This window comes from Netta rufina, assembly GCF_964035555.1.
Source record: "Netta rufina genome assembly, chromosome: 5".
Taxonomy (NCBI): domain Eukaryota; kingdom Metazoa; phylum Chordata; class Aves; order Anseriformes; family Anatidae; genus Netta; species Netta rufina.
In genome coordinates this window covers 18,841,703-18,859,297 of record NC_140128.1, presented here as the reverse complement: position 1 = coordinate 18,859,297, position 17,595 = coordinate 18,841,703, and the positions used below count along the sequence as shown (strand labels likewise).

Below are 17,595 nucleotides of genomic sequence, written 5' to 3'. Positions count from 1 at the left end.
TTACAAGGAGGTGCTATTCCACTAGGTTATATTCAGAGATAAAGAACAAGAGTGATATAGGATCAGTACGTGTCCTACCAGTCACCTTTTCTGCAGTTAGTACAAACCTTTGGAACACACAGACTTATTTTATGAGGACTGTTCCACATACATAATCCTATACGACAGGTCATGCTTTGTCACTGCTGTCCTGCATGACAGAAGTCCTCACCTTAAACAAGTAAAAAGCCTATCTTAAACAATTATAGTTACTTGGAGTACCTTACCCAGAGTAAGAGGCCATGCCATATGCTTAACTTCAACATTTGGCCTATCTACAGTGTAACAGGGGCACTCATTGACTTCGAGGGCCAAGGAAAGGGAGATGGGAATACAAAGATTTAGAATCTGACAGTTTATGAGATAAGATAACCCCTGTTAGCACAGCTCTCTGTAAGAGATGATGTATTCCTTGCAGTATATCCTTGTAACACTATTGTGTATCATGAACACTTGTACACAGTAGGACAACAGATAGCTATGCTCACAATGCAAAGATGCCAGGCAACTTTTCACCTGAAAGGATACTCAAAGGTGACCAAATGTTACCAGATAGTTCTGCTGGGAGATGGATATTGGCAAAACTCCTGCTATTAAAGCTTTATAGCATTAGCATTGCCCAGACTTCAATTTGAAATGACAGCACTACAGTTCTATTACTCTGCTAATCTTCTGAATCACCCTCCACCCAAATGGTTTCAGTTCTATCTCCTCACTCTTACGTGGGTATAATCACTTATACTCTCATCCTTCAGTGTTTCACACGATCAACTCCTGAAACATAGAAATACTGCAGATCCACTGGCTTTCAGAAAAAGTAGTACAATAGTACTAGAGATATACAGAGTGGAAGAATCACTGTTTTATCATATGTCTCAAAGACAATGTAGAATCTTTTATTAAAAATGCAAAACTATAAAAAAGATCCAAATTCCTTTCACATATACTGAAACTACATTCTCACTTTCCAGTTTTTGTTGGTGGTGGATTTCTTTGTCCCCCAGCAAATATAACTTAGGAAGTAAATATCTGCTATAAATATGGAAAGATAAGAATTCCTTACTGTTATTGAACCAGAAGCAGCTTATCAACTGGCATATATATCAGATTCAAATCACTGCACAAATAAGCAGAATAATTAACAATTCTAAATAGTATCCTCTTACTAAATGCATTTTTGGTACATATGAATTACCAAGTCAAAACAAATAATTTTAGAAAAAACACAGCACATACAGATTGACTTGACAACATACAGATATAATTCCTTCCTGTAGCTCTGCCTTTCTTGCTTCAAGAACAAGCATAATCTATCATTGCTGAAATTGTGCCCAGGGGCTCAGAAAGCTTTTTATATGCTACTTTTATGATATCCTTTTCACTCCTTGGCAACAAGTCATTAAGCTCCACAATTGCTTTGCTCTTCTCCTGGAAGTTCTTACCAGACATTATGGGTTAACACCACAATAGGAGGTCCTTTCACAAGTTATTTTCGTATCAAAAGTTCTAAGTTATACACAATCACATGTAGTTACTGAGACTCCACAGTGCAACATGCATGAAGACATGACTACCTCAAACTATTTTTTTCACTTAAGCAGCATAGCTACAAACAAAGCTTTGATTTTACTGCGTAACAGGCAAGCATTTCTCATCTGGAACCTGCTATTTAAATAGGAATACTCACCCTGCTGCAACTGCAGGAGGGATGACCAGTATGAGTTTTAGTTCTGCTTCATGGAGAGCTTCAGAAAGGTGAACCAGCAAGTGAATCAGCTCCCTGAAATATAAACATAGTGTTAGGGGGACAGACAGAAAACTTGTGCTACTGATTGACAAGAGCAAGTTAACAGATAACAGCAGAAATATTTTAAAAGACGCAGCTGGCAAGAGATCCAAACATGTTTTCTAGTGAATGACCATAGCAGAAGATTAAAGGCAGACTAAAAAGAGTTTACTCTCTTACAGGACTAGGAACGCTGAACTGCTGGAGGTAGTTTTATTGTATCCTGTGACCTCCTTACGGCTAACACATTTTGTTGTAACCTAATGATGCACTGTTAGCACATAAAATCAGTGCATCTTATCAGAGCAGGTTACCCCTTGAAGTCATATTCAGTAAAAAGGATTAATCAATAAAAACACTGTTCTGGAACAAGCAACTGTTGAATAGAATCAAGTTGCTACTGTACTACCACACATGAGATCTGAGATTCTGTAAAGATGCTTTCACAGCAAGACATGCAGTGTTCAAGGCATGTCTCTAGAAAGAGGCCTCAAATATCTGTGATTTTTGTTGTTGTTGTTGTTGTTTGTTTTTGTTTTGTTTCTCAATATATTACTGTTTAACTACAAAATGACTTGAAAATGTCATATCTGGAAGAATCATCTCCCATATGCATAATTTAAAGATTTCTCACAAAAGCTATTTTCACATCCTTATTTCAATAGAATAATAAATTCCAAACATCTCTTCACAAAAACTATTTCTAGCCTTCTCAACTTGAAGAGTATGTTAACAGCAGACTGCAGAAATGAGAAAGTTTAATGGTTATTATTTTCACCTTAAGAGAAGTCCAATGTGACCTTCAATTCACACCATAAACATAGCCCTTCTGTGTGTTTTATATCACTTACATCTTCAGAACAATATCAACTTCCCTATTTATCCATCAGCAGAGTAGATCCACAAAGGCAGGCAGCTATCAACAGGAAATTCTAGATCTGTTCAGAGCTATGCTTAAACGTTTAAACTTGAGTAGAAAGCAACTCCACAGCCCACTTCAGCAGGCTGGAAGAGCTGGAGCAGGAAAGTCAGGAAATACACAAGCAAACAAGTTGCTTGCTGTACTTACATGTATCAAACCAGATTAGACCTGAACATTCAAAAACAATTCTGGTACTGCAACATCCCTTCAAGGCAGTATCATCCTAGGAGTATTCTTCTAAAATCATTGATTTTCTGCAAAATTATCCATCATGGTAATTAACGATGTTTGACTTGCACAATGTGGACTCTATTCAAATAAAGTAACCAAGTATTTTTATTTTTGCTGAAACACTTCAATACCCACTGAAAACTTCAGAGGAATACTACAAAAAAACACTCTCAAACCCTTGGCAAAACCAAATAAAACAAAAAAGCAATTTTTATTACTTTCCCAATACCATCAACATTTTGTGCTTACAGTCTGCAAGTTGGGTGTGCTGAACAGCTCTTGCCAATGAACCAGGACAGTCACCTATATTTCTCATCCAGGGGGGACACAAAATTACAGGTATCAGCTCTTAGCCCATCTGCAGCACGTACTCCTACCATTCTTATGCTGGGAAAGCAACAGCTTTCCCTCCCATTCCTTACCATATTGCATTTCACATTAAGAGTGTCACTATTCAGACAAATCAATTATGATAAAGAATCCTTTTCCATGGAAAGCATACAAAATTACAACAGTAACACATTTATCGACTCCAACATACACATCACAGCTCCCACATGACACAGTCCTATCAAAAACTATAATCAGTATTAGAACTAGCTAAGCCGCCTTTAATACTGATTCCTGTCTCACGGCTAAGTGACCTTTTAGCTAATTATGGCCAAAGTAGTACAAATATACCCTTTATAAGATGTCAAAGATGCTACTTGTAAGGTGAATTTGATCAAAGAATCAATTCCTCTAGCATTGAGATTATTCTGCACTCTTCACCAGCAGGATCTCTTCTCTACCTGGGTCCTTGTTAGCTGTAGGAACTCTGAGATCTCTGCACTGTAAAAAGTATCTTCTGACTTTAAATTGTTTAGAGGGTAAAGGGAGAGAAAGAGGGGCAAAATAGGACAAAAATATAACATAGGTGCAACATCAAGGTAACACTTTAGTTTTGGATTTAGAAGCAAGGCTGACACCACAACCCCTGCTGCAGCTTCACATATCTGCCCCAGCTCCTAACACTTTGCTGTACTGATGCAGCATAAGAAAGGCAGCTGGAATTATTTTAAACCAGATGCAAAAGAAAAAAAAGTCAAGTCAATGTTAAATCCAAGGTTCCTCCCTTCCTCTGCAAAGTCAGATGCTCATGGTTCAGCAGGTCAGCAGAGATAAAAAAATATATATATATATATATATATATATATATATATATATATATATACACACACATGCACACACACACACACTCACAAAAGCAGTGATGCACTCACAAAAAGAGTGCACAGAAGTAGTCACACTTTTGAACTGGAAAGGCATGCAGCATAAGCAAGCCTGGCATACAGCAACTCTGCAATTGTAAACAAAGGGCAGAGATTTGAGGCCTGATACAGGGCCAGAGGCATGTTTGGGATTTCTCTTTATTTTGGAGCAAGCAGACAGGACTAACTAAAAGCAAATTCCATCAAAACAGCTTCCACCTCCCATCTTTCCTCCAACAAATCCAAGCAATATTGTTTTGGACAAAGAAAGTTAACTTCAACTAGGAGTAGGTCAGAAAGAAAAGGTATAGTAGGACAGATTCTTAAACAAGAAACCTAGATTAACATCTACCCGCTAACCTGTCAAGCCAGGTCTCTTGGCTCCAAGACCTTTATTAGCAAATCACACTGGATTAATGGTCAGACCTCATTTAGGCTCACTTCTATCTATCAGACGAGATAATTATGTAAATCAAATGTGCACTCTTCCCTCCCACCTGAAACAGCAATAGCAGAATGCTCAGTTATCGTGTGCTATAAATTAAAACTTTTCTGGCTCCCAGTAGTGTTTTCCAATGTTCTTACACAACATTTTCCCATATTACCACCAGTAATTTTGAAGGAACTACTGACATTTTAAACATTATAACAAAGTGCAGGGAATTAGGAATAGTATCAGTCTTCTTGAAAAGGCTACATTAAATATTTACTGGAAACTTCAGCATTGTCAAATTTTACTTCAGAGTAGTTACTAAGACATTGGCAGCTTTAAGACCCTCTTAAGCTCATTAAGGTCTACCTCAATCCTACACTGTCAGGCCTTCTATTAGTACTATCATGTGGAAGGTCAGTTTTTAAACATTCATGATTTTGAAGTATCTTGTCCCCTATGAAGTATGAACACCTCCAAATTTTCCTCACCCAAAGTTTGAGAGAAAGGGTTTTTTTGGAATTCACTTTTTCCTAACACTGCTACTCTATTGTATTTGGGACATCCTGTAACAATTTACTTTGATGCATAAAAACAAGCTGTTATTGTATTTGAAAAGCCTCACAGAAGATGCTTAAGACTGTTAGATCCTCCCCTTCAGTTACCTGACCCTTCAGAACCCTGCAACTTTCCAACTTCTGCCACTTTCTTGTGTAAGTCAGTGCTCCCTTAAATTTATGCCTTGTCAAGAAAATTGGACAGAATAAAGCTGTCTGCTTCAAGAAGAAATTGCCCTTTTGTGCCATTTCATTGCCTAGCTAATACCAGGAAACTGGAGTGAATTATGACAAATCTTTGATTAATAGATTAATTTTTTCAGGGACTAACACGAAGGATAGAACTGCCAGAAGAGCTTTTTGCTCCTATATTCCTACCAGCATTCATAAGATGTCTGAAGGTCATCTTCTGCAAGATTTGCAGCACGTGGCGTCAAAAATCATATTTTTCAGACTGATTCTGTGTGATGGCAGTGCCATCTGTCAGCTGATGCCAGACAGAGCAGAATGATGTGTACACTGTGTACACTATGAGATTTTGATGGGCACATTCATGCCTTTTTTTTTTTTTTTTTTTTTAATAACATGACCCAGGTTGGAGGGAATAAAAGAAGCAAAAAAAAAATCCACATAATAAATCCACACATGAGATTAGCAAAGGAGACATTGTCCTGTCTGCTTGTTAACTAAATACACTGAGAAAGCAGAAGCTCTCCTGCTATCTCAGTATTTTTGCCATGTGTAATTTTCTAACCTTAATCACCACAGCATGAATAACTGACTTTTTTTCAATAAAATAATAAAGTCGATAAAATAATAAAATCAAAAAAGTTTTAGATAAAAAAAGACAATTACATAATTAGGAAGCAGGCTTAAACAGTAAAAGGCAGTAAACTATATTAGAATTAAGATAATGTTTGCATTGGATACCTTAGTTGATTTTGATTTTTGTTCAGAAAGTAATTTCCTATGTGTTAGAATAAAAGATGTAAAGCTGAGTACTTTTTCACTGTGCAGTGATTGTCAGAAAGACAGAAGGGAGCAAAGAGCATTTCCTTGCAGTTTGATGGAGTCTTTTATCTCACAAATTTGACTTTACTTATTTGGGTATCAGTAATTAGGAGCTTCTATTCTCAGAAACCACAGGAAAGAAGGAGGTACGTACAGAGGGCTCTCCAACGTACCTGTACATTTACTGCAACCTGACCTGGTCAGTGTTAGGCCCCTACAACTTAGGTCCACACGCACAATTCTGCACAATCCAGGTTATTCAGATGGAATAGGTGGTATTTCAGCATTTAAATCTGAGAATCTAATGCCATTTTAGACATCCAAAGGTATACAAAATACACATACACGATTGCTGTTCAAGCCTCCAGGCATCCAGGGCCCTCACATCCTACATGAGCAGCCAGAGACCAGGCTGCTTTGGTAATTTAGCATAAAGCCAGGCAGCTATATCCAGGCACATAATTCTTATTATATATTCTATATATAATATTATATTCTATATATAATAAGAATATATAATAAAATTCTATATATATTCTATTATATTCTTATGTTATATAAAATTTACACTCAGTTTAAAAAAAAATTAAATGATTATATAAGAGAAAATAGCATGAAGGACTAATATAATTTAAGGCTTCACTTTTCTGAGCATTAAAGAGCAAGAACAAACAGCAAACCTAACCCCAAATAAGAATGATTACAACATTAAGTTTTTGTTCTTGAAAACAAAAAATGAATTAAGTTGGTTCTGCTTAACAAGATGTTAACGTAAGATACATAGTGAATCTAAGACTACATAATTTCATGTCTTGCTAGATGCCAGCAATATAACTTCCTAGCAACATTTCACTTCTGGAATACTAGCTAGGATAAACAAGAAACTGAAAGCTCTTTTTAGGCAACTACTCATTCCTTGCAAGAGAAATTTCCATTTTGTTCCAACGATGCAATGAGAAACAAAAAATCAGGATTTTTTTTCTAGCAAGATGCAAAGTGCTGAAATGGAAGTAGATCAGTTTGCCTCTTCTTAAAAATTCGCAGTGATTACAGGTTCTCAAAGAGGCTGGTGAGAGACCTTATGGACTACAAGAACTTTGCAGAGAACACGCACTGTTACCTAGTTATGCAGAGACACTTAAAAAACTTCATAGTCACAAGGCCTTCAGGAAGTTCATTTTTCTAGATTCCTTTGCAGCCTCATCTGTCTCAAGAGATAGTGGTACACTCATGTTTAATAGCAAATACCTCTGCCAAAAAGTATCACGGCACATCGTCTTTAGAGAGCGGATGCTGATGTTACAGCTGAAACACTGCCAAAGAAAAAGTTCTTCCTAACTGTAGATCAAGAACAAAAGTTCCATAAGCAAATCTCACTCTCTAGACACTGTCTGATAAAGAAACCTGTGCTGTAAGTATCCCTGCACTACTAAGGCAGCCCAAAAAATGGCATAATGGGTCTTTTTCATAATGGTACTAAAACCAGAAACCATTTCCATGGCTTTCTCCTCAATGTGGATACATAAAAGGAAGCACTAGAATAATTGAGTGCCATTTTATGATTTATGCATTTAATAGCTAGAACATCCACTTACTCTGGGTTTTTAAAAATGAAACGCATAATGCTCTTAAATTACTTTTTAAAAACATAGATCCCAACACCAATCCAAAAGGAGAATTTCAGAGTTCCAGTTACCTCTGTCATTTCATAAGGTAAGCTGATAGCTGCAGCTTAACCCCAAATAGTTTTATGCACCTGAGTTGAATCTCCATAACTTGTTGTTGACTGCTTATGCAAGCTTAAGACTATTCTGTGTATTTCAGGGGAAAAAGCACCATGTGATTTTTTATTATTATTATTTTTAAACTAACACACGTTCACAGTAAGTGGTAGGAATAAATTGTATTAGTTAGGCAGGTCTCCTTGCACTTTCACACAGCTCTGGAAGCAATTTGAAGGCAGACACTATCGGTGCCTAGAAGCATCATTATGATCTTTTATTCCTTTACCTAAGAATAGGTTAAGCTGTTTTCAGGTGTTTGACCTTGAAGGATTTGAAGGATCTGAATGAGGAAATCCTACACAATGTACCTAACAGTTAATACCCATGCTCCATATGGAACATATACAATTCCTGTTCTATCAAGGCTTTGCATCTCCAAAGGATAAAGGGTCATCTCTGTGTTGACACCTACCTGCCAATTGTCCCTAAATCTTCTAATGTTAAGAACATGCTGTACTAGTGGTGGCTGTTGCTTTGAAGATACAATCAGACAAGGATCATGTATGAATCACGTTACAATACTGCCACTCTGTGGACTAAAGAGGTCACGGGCTGCTCTAATTTACTGTCAGGACCAAGTGAAGCAAAGGGGCAGTCGATGCCTTACCGATTTTATCAGGACTAGTTCTGCTCTGCTATTCAAAGGGAAATTAACAGATCTCAGAGTAAAAGCACTCAATATGCAATTAAAAAATAAAAATAAAAAATCAGGCTTGACAAGATGCTAAGTTCACTTAATTCTGCCCTTAACATCTGTTCAAAGCACCTGTTCACTCCAAAACATCACTGATAGGGAATTTCCCTGTGACACGGGATACCAAGCAATCCAGTTCTAGAGTGAGTAAGCAGCAGAGCAACTGACTGTTTTTGTAAAAACAAGAGTCCCTTCACTTACAAGTATCATGAGACAAAATTTTAATGAAGTGCTCCTCCTACTTTCACAAAATAACTGCTATTTCACACATTAGGGTAGCTTCACTTCAGCATGCTGCCTAGATTATCCTTTTTCAGAATGTTTTTCTTTGAGTAGGCAAAGCATTTTGCATCTTAAGCACCCCAACCATTTCTAAGGCGGTGGCAATAAAATGAAAGAAAACACAGGTGGGTTTACACTTGTTAAATCAAAAATGGTGTTGAAGAATAAAATATGCAGTTCATAACTTTTGTTTCTACTCAGGTCTTTCTGCCAAACTTCTCCTTTAGAATTTTGGTTAGGATAATCCTGAAATCTTGCTCACAGGTGGCCACATATAATCAAGCATTATGGGCTCAGAGCAATGGAGACAGTTACCAGTCTGCTTCATGAGAATCACCCTCTTCTTCTCTAAGGTATGGGAAATACTTCACATTCCTGTTTAACGATAACTGAAAAACACTGAATATGTAAGTGATGCTTCTAAACTTTGCCCGGATAGCATTCTGGTACCAAAGACTACAGTAACTGCACTCATCTACGACAGTCAATTCTTACCATGCAAGATGGGACAAGCAAGATGGGACTGTTTGAACCAGCATTACTCCTGGCAAACAAAAAACATTTTAACCATGCAAGAATTAAACTCAATCTGGAACTAATAAATATGTATGTTTGATACTCGTTCACCATTTGCAGTACAGGATTCTGTTGTTTGTATGCTTACATTGGTTTTCAGGGAGCCTTAAAATTACAGCAATATAGTCTGACTTACGTTCATCTAAGTTAATTTACAAGAAAAGCATTGGTTTTACTGAATAACACTAGATAAACTGACCACTACACCCAACGTTTGGCTTGCAGTTACTATTTGCTTAAATCACTTTATTGACCGGCTTATTAGGAGATTGCAATAGGTGATCTCCGTACTGAGCTCTGGATCCATCAGCAACAACCTGGCAAATTACCCAGTTGTGAGCACAAGCATCTAGTTTAAGGTTTATTCATTCCAGTGTAAATGACAGAGCCCTTGGCAGGGCTACAAAGATTCAGCAGTTTCATTCTCCTATAAAATCAATACTTAGGAACAAAGGAACAGTAGGAGCCCCTTAATAGCACACTCCATTCCAGAAATAACTATTACATACCATCAGCCAATATTCTTAACTATAAACTATCCAATACCTATTACATACTACCAGCCATTATCCTAAACAGAGTATCCTGGAGAAACCTTTTTGAAACGTTAAGTCTTCCACAGAATGCAGACTTCATTGTGGCACTTTTAGGCCATTTCTCCCTCCCAGACCTTTTAAGCACCAGAGAGCTATTAGGAATGCTGTGTTTTAAGGAATGGATGTCTGAATTTCCCAAGGCAAAATTTTCAGATTGCTGCACTGAATGATTCATTTCATCCCACATTCTGCCTTTTCCTCCTGAAGCAGCAGTTTGGAGCTTGCCTTACCTTTACTCCGTCCAAGATGTTAAGACAGCCAAAGGGCTTTTGCTCAAGGAAAATAGATTACAACATGTCAGGAAACAACTTAATATAGATAAGCCCTCTAGTTTCAGCACATACCATAAATTCAGTTTCTGTGAAACTTCACAGCAGAACTACTAAAAGGTAGATCAGCTACTCCAAAGTTTAAAGAAAATAATGTTGTGCTTGCAAAAACTTAAAGTAAGTTTCTCCCTAGGTTTTCTTCAGGTTGGGGATTTTGATTCTACTTTCAGCAAACCAAGAAGATCTCCATATAAAGTTTTGGAAGATTTCCTAATTAACTCAAAGCTGGTGCTCTTGAAAGTAACCACACTTCCAAGAACTACCCAGTAACCCATATCAATCAGTGATATAATAAAGGCCAGTGCCAGCATCTAAGTGCTGAGGTACTCTCTTCACTCTTGTACAATAGTAATATCTTGCAAAACTGAAATATAAAAAGCTAACATGGTCTGCTAGGTCCACTGTGAAGATTAATATGTTACCTCTGAGCTCTTGTAGAGTAGAGTTAACTCTTCTCCTTAATTCTAAGTCAAGTGGAACAATCTCAGTTGTCCTAGTGTAAAGCATATTTATTTACAGAATATGACAAATTCAAATCAACATGGACAAATTAAACTTTAAACAGATGTTTTACAATAGGTGATTTTTGGGAATTGCATCCTAGAGACTTGTACTTACTTTTGCTTTTGATTTCCCAGCTGACTCCAAACTTCAACTACAAAACCATCAAAGTTTTCATTCTTAAAAAAAAAAAAAAAAAAGAATTGACAACAATATACAGCTCATCACTATGCTTACACTTTCATCAGAGATAATACAATAGGAGAATCTTATCAAGTAGAGATAGAGCGCTGACAGTATTAAACTAGTGGATGCTACTTAGTGTCTTTGCTAACTATTGTGCATTGTGCAAATTAATTAAAGCAAGAAGCCTTGGGCCCCTTACCAAGGTTAGTCTCTTGATAAGAGTGTGAGCCTATCTTAACTGGCAGAAACTGGTCCTGTGGATAGACAAGAGCCAAGAAGCAACTGAGTCTGCACAGAGACAGGAGGTCAACTAGCGGTGATGAGGAAGAGTCACCAACCTTCATCCCCATGACCCCTGGCAACCACCACCAGGAGACACTGCACAAGCACGGATGGGAGGAGCTTATGGAAAAGACTTTCAATTTTAATACGAAGGAGGAACAGGTTATGCATATGTATAGGCGCATTTTGAAACGTCATAACTTTACTGCATAAAACCATGGCAAGTTGATGCATCACATGTGCACAACTTTGGAGGGACTACCCCACGTGCTGCCCAGAGCTGAATAAACATACCTACTTTACAATCTTACTGATTGTGGAGTCCATTTTCCATAAGTCACTTGCTAAGCAAATCATTTGAAACCCTTTATGTGTATATTGGGGAAAAAAAGTCATGAGTTATTGAATATAAAGATATAAATATTAACCTGGCATATGCATAATTCCAAATTAATTTAGAATAATAAATATGTCCATAATTCCAGAATTTAACTTGTGAAACTTTGTTTAGCATGATCAAGGATACTGTTGGACTTGAGTACCCCTTTCTTAAGAGGCCAACTGCTACAGAAGACCTAGAATTGACATAGCAGTCACAAATTTTAAGAAAGTATTCAGTTCACCTCTACATCCATCTTCCGCTAGAGCATGTTAAAATTTCTTTACAACCTGTAACAAATGTGAAGATTCTTATTCTGATAGCAATTAGGCAGGCTCTCATCAAACAACCACTAAATTGAATGTATTTAGGGAGCAGCCTGTCTAGTCCTGCGCAGGCATAGCTCTAAAGCATTAGGCTGAAGGACTGCCCAGAAAAAAAAACCTTAGCAAACAGCATGTAGTTCTTAAAGAAAACCCTCTTTTCTTTCTTTGAAGTGTTAAGAGGCTGGGGAGACTGTTTTATCAGATTTGAACAAAACTGTACAGTAACAGACACACAGCAAGTTATTCTTGCTATTCAAAATGACTCATTTGGTTTAGCACACTGAGTTTGAGCCTACTCCTGTAACACAAACAGCAAGCACTCATTGCACCCATGACCCTTTTTCAGCCTCTCAGTAAAATGCAATAACCAATTTAGTTCATGAATAACAAATTTATTTATTAATTTCTACTAATAAAATCAATCTGCTCACTAGATGACCTCCATGAGATGTTTATCAGGTATCCATTGCTGCCTCAATCTTGCTCAGCACATCAGCTGTCGAACAGATTTCATCAATTATGCCTTATAGCAGGCAAAAGTATGCAACTGCCAATGATAGTTTAACACGTTTATGGTGATCAGACCTCTTTAGTCTCACTTTAGACTTTTAGTCAACTGTTCTTAAGTATTGCTGTACTTCATATGTACAGGAGTTGGACACATACTAGAATATACTACTGAGAATCCTGCTGTTACTTTTTCAAATAGAATTTTATACAATACAAAATTACTAGAAATAAGAAAATACACTTTAAAGAAGGAATCGGAAAGTATACTGTTTTATAAGCATTGGTTAAAGGTCTTTTTACCTTGGCTAGCAGAACCATGTTCTTGGAAAGTTCCTCTATCTCATCTTCACTGCCAAAAACACTCTCAAAGTCTTGGTAAGTCCAGCCATCAAACAAAATTCTAGGCACTATCAAGCAAAGATGTCCATCAGTAGTGAAAAACTAAAGATGTATTACATATACTGAAATATTTCTGCAGAAATGGAGAAGTGTAATTTTATAGCAGATACCAACAGGAGCCAGCAATCAACATACTTCATAGCTAAGATCATTGCACTTTATCAGCACTGAAATTGATAGTGCAGAACAATCTTCTTTGTTTTATGGTTAATTAAGCGTTAGTGAATAATTGATGAAAGTTTTAAGAAAAGGTCTATTCAATTGATAACTGAACTATCACTTAGGGCCCAAAGCAGAATCTTTAAAGAACATCATTGAGAAACAGCAACCCTTCCGTAAATTGTGCATCTCTTCTACCACAAGAACAGCGAGAGAGAAGAGTTTGCATCAAATTCTAATTTGCTCTCATGTACATAGCCCTATATTACTTCACTCTTGAGGCTCTCAATAACCTATGACAAATTTTTATTTTGGAAAAAATGAGCATTTGAGTGTCCTCTCCCCTCCCCCCCAACGCATTTAAAGCACTAAAAATGTAGTCAGGCAAGAGTCAAGAAAATTGCTGTTGGAACAGTTGACAGGCGTGCTGACATGCACCCTGGAAATGCCAACGACTCATACAAAACTGTGTCTAAGCCCTTTCTAACTAGCAAGGACCTACGAGTATTTCTGAAAAGTCTAGAGAGGCTTCAAAGGCGTTATCATCTGGCAGCTGAAGTAATTTAGAATATCTGACAGAGCATTCAATTTTTCTAATCTGTTCCAAGTTTCATACTACCTTCTGAAGCAAGAAGAATTTCACCGGCTTCAGCACCCTACAATATTCTTGCTATAGACAAATGTAAAGAGTTCAGCATCCCATTATCACTGTAGCAGTGTAATACATTTCCCTTGAGGTTTCAGCTTCAAGAGAAGAAAAGGGTGCAGGAAAGTCTGATTGCCTCAAATTTGGATTTTTTTCTCTCCTTTTCTTTAAAGCTGGAGCAATAAGCTGGAGGACTATTCCCCAGGTAAGCATTTCACGTTATGCGTAGAGTACCTCTCCAGAAAAGGCCCAGTGGCCATGGGTTTGTCTAGAGACAAGAAGCTACAGCAAAATATTAGGGCACCAACAGGATTAACACTTTGATTAGTTAACTATTCATAGCTAACTGCTTTTACTTTACTTTTCAGATGTCTTCTGTCTTATGGCTATGCTCAGGTGAACTCTCTTCTGTATATACCTGGAACAAAGCTTCCCCTTGGTCTGCTAGGAGTCAAAGAAGATGAAAAGTAAACACAAAAAACAGGCTCACCTATTTTGATGTTTTTGGAGTTTTTTCTGACATCTTTCATCCAGCCTGTCAAACGGTATCAAGTAAGAGAACAGCTTTTAAAATATGGATGTGTTGACAATGACGATGTATTTTGAAGCACTCTTCACATAATATAGCACAGTTTCACCGTATCTGTCTTCCTACCACAGGCTATTACTTCATAAGCAATGCAGGGGAAACAGACTTTGATATACGGAAAGTAAAGCTATTCACCTCCACCATAGCACAACTAGTATTTACTACAATCTTACAGGAGTCTCTCCCCAAACCATCCTCCTTGCTGCTTGCAATTCTGCAGCATCACAGAAAATAACTCACTGACTAGTGCAAACAACACTTCCATAGGCACCAATCATCACTTGGGAGGAATGCATTTTGTTTCGTTAGGTTTTGTTTGTTTTTTAAATTAAGATGCTACTTTCAAGACTCATGATCACTTGCTCTTGGCAGTGTTTGCATTAGAATGAATTTGTTAGTAGGCACTAATATAATAAGAACTTTAGCTCTTTAAGAGATTCCACAGACATTATCTTTCAATCAAGTTCAAAAACAAACTACTTAGTTATTATTTAAGAGCATACTAACTAAAACATGGAACCTGCTGTGAAGGGAAGTTATCTTCAGAGTAAATTTATCTTTCACTCACAAAACAAACTCACCCAAAGTTTCTTGTCTGTAGAGGGGAGGGGGCAGACGAACAAGTAAATAACTGCACAGTGCAAACACCAAGGACTATTTCTGTCTGTGCAGATTCTTTATTTCTTCCGTTTTCGAAAGGGGCTTTGTAGATAGTCTGCTGGAAGAACTAATCTTTCTTATTGTTTGGACAGAAACTATGAGCATTGGTGGAAGCAGGTGAGAACAGAAAAGAGCTCATTCTCAAAGAAACTTTCCAAAAATTTAATGGATTAAAATACTTCACCATGAGGCAGAGCGAGAATAATCCACATACATATATTACTGAACTACACATCGGTCCACAACAAGAACAGTAATCATATTTGTAATGCATATTCAAAGAAAAGAAAAGAAAACCTTTATCAGCATCGTGGAGCCCAGTGAACTGGAACCTCTCCTTCCCTTTTCTTCTCACTTGTAACCAGACTGGTGAGATTAGTGTAAACTTGTTTCCAAATATTTTGGAAATGTCATAGCCATGGCTGTTCCACTTGCAAAAGAAAGAAAAAAAAAAAGTGAGAGGCTCACAAGCCAGATATACAATCCACTTTTTGACCAATAAGAACTCTAACACAAACATAATCATTTGCTAGATCCCCATTCGTTAGTTTGAGGAACCCTTATATGTGTTTTGTTTAAATAACAAAGATCTTTAAAAACTGACAGCTACATGTCAATCTTCAGTTTGTACAAATCCACCTGAACTAGAGAAATTTGTATGTAGATTCCAACAGACATTTGAATTTACAGGCTCTGCATTTACGTCCAACAGAAATTGAGAAAGGTAAAAGTATACGGGGTACCTATTTCTCTTTTGAGCAGTGCAAGAATGAATCAAGTAAGAAGCATTCTCTAAACAAAAGAAAGCAACATTTATTATTCAAGAGAGAATGCTTTGAATAATAGCAACTGGATAGCAAAAGAGATCAGTTTGACAGCAGTATAAAATTTTTACTGTTTATTTAGAAAGTTCAAGTTGGTAACTGCATAGTACGAGGACACTTAATACTATTGATCTAATATTACTCTACTGCAACTTCACCTGGCGTGATCATAAAGAACACATGAATACTTCTGTTTTACCGGAGACAAAACCAGAATGACCTAGATACCCTTCAAGAGGTGGGTGGGAAAACACAGGTTTGAGACCACCTGAATCCCAAGCCAGCACTTGAATAATCCTCTGACTACGTGACTGTAGACCGGAAGCTCCTACTACTATAAACATAGCGTTATAGCAGGGATGCAAGACTGCATATTAGTACTGTCTACTGCATATTTATTCAAAGCACCAATTTTGTTTTATTAACTTACAGGAGTAACATATCCCAGAACATCTCCTGAGAAGTGTCTTTCCTTCATCTTCTTGGAACAATAACTTCTGTGTTCCAGTATGATATCCTTTGCCTTTGGATCCACAACTACCAGACCCCGCTCCTGCACTGTTTTATCAGAGTGCAGCACCTGAGGCAAGAAGACAGTTTTTAGAACCGTGTGCACTAGCTACTTTCAAGAGCAGCAGACCTCAAAAAGAACAAAAAAAACGAAATGACATTAAACTGCGCACTTTTAAAATAATTTGGAACATTTTGATTTAAAAGCAAAACTGGAAAGAGCTTGGAAATGATTTGCCAGTAAACTTACCTTGTTTGCAAGGCTAAAAAAAAATAAATCAAGAATTGATAAGATTAAACATCACTCACCACAGCTAGTACATCCACAGCATAAAAAGCAATTCTGCAAGCAGTTTAAACATGCAATACAGTACTTTCAATGTCAGAGTGAGGGTCTAGGACAATTCCTGGCAGTTAGACACGTTTTGACATTAGCACTTTCTAAATCCTGGTCTAGGACAACAAAACATGAAAACGATGCAAAAGCAGAGAAAAAACTCCTCTTAAATACTAATAATGGCCAATCCTGCAAATCAATAAAAAGTTTGTTTCAACCCAGAAAAGTTGAAAAGGACAGTTTCAGGTAGTTTCATCAGTGAGAACAGGCTTCATTGGAAACACATGGTTGCTTTTAATACAATATGGAAAGAATGAGAATCACTTTACCATCTCTCAAAGTCTGATTAGTTTACTGCTCATGTTAAATAAGATGAGCATTCAGTTATTTATCTTACCTTTTCTTCCATTTTTTTTGTAGCACCTTTCTTTGCATCTGTTTTTGACAAGGTACCTTCAGCTAGCCAGCAAATCACAGCAAAAGAAAGTGAAGTACAGAGAAGTCTCATGGTGTTTCTCCTGATGTCAAGTTCCTCCTGCCCTGAAAATGTAAGGGTTCAAGCCTCTGCAAACAGAAAAGAATAACAGTTAAGAGAAGAAATTCAGTCTTCTTGTCTAACAAGAGTCAAGTGTTTGTGTTATCTTCTGCCCTCTAGAATCTGGCTTACTAATGCAGTTGTTTTAATACTACCTTGGCTCTTGTGGCAAAACAGAGTATTTTAAGAGATTTTTACATGTATCACAGGAAAAGCCAGTAGGATGCTAGCAGCTTTCCTTTTAAAGAACCCATAAAGAAATACA

General features: G+C 37.2%; 1 protein-coding gene across 1 annotated transcript in view; it reads right to left on the bottom strand.

The window, feature by feature from the left end:
- Positions 1-17,351, bottom strand: part of CHID1 (chitinase domain containing 1) — a 97,603-nt gene extending 80,252 nt beyond the window's left edge. Inside the window, exons 1-7 of the mRNA XM_084288376.1 lie at positions 17,193-17,351; positions 16,379-16,528; positions 15,422-15,554; positions 14,366-14,410; positions 12,972-13,078; positions 11,106-11,167; positions 1,727-1,819 (exon numbers count right to left, since the gene is read on the bottom strand). Coding sequence (XP_084144502.1) covers positions 1,727-1,819; positions 11,106-11,167; positions 12,972-13,078; positions 14,366-14,410; positions 15,422-15,554; positions 16,379-16,528; positions 17,193-17,303 — 701 coding nt within the window. The 5' untranslated portion in view covers positions 17,304-17,351. The remainder of the gene's footprint in view (positions 1-1,726; positions 1,820-11,105; positions 11,168-12,971; positions 13,079-14,365; positions 14,411-15,421; positions 15,555-16,378; positions 16,529-17,192) is intronic.
- Between the last annotated feature and the right edge of the window lie 244 nt (positions 17,352-17,595).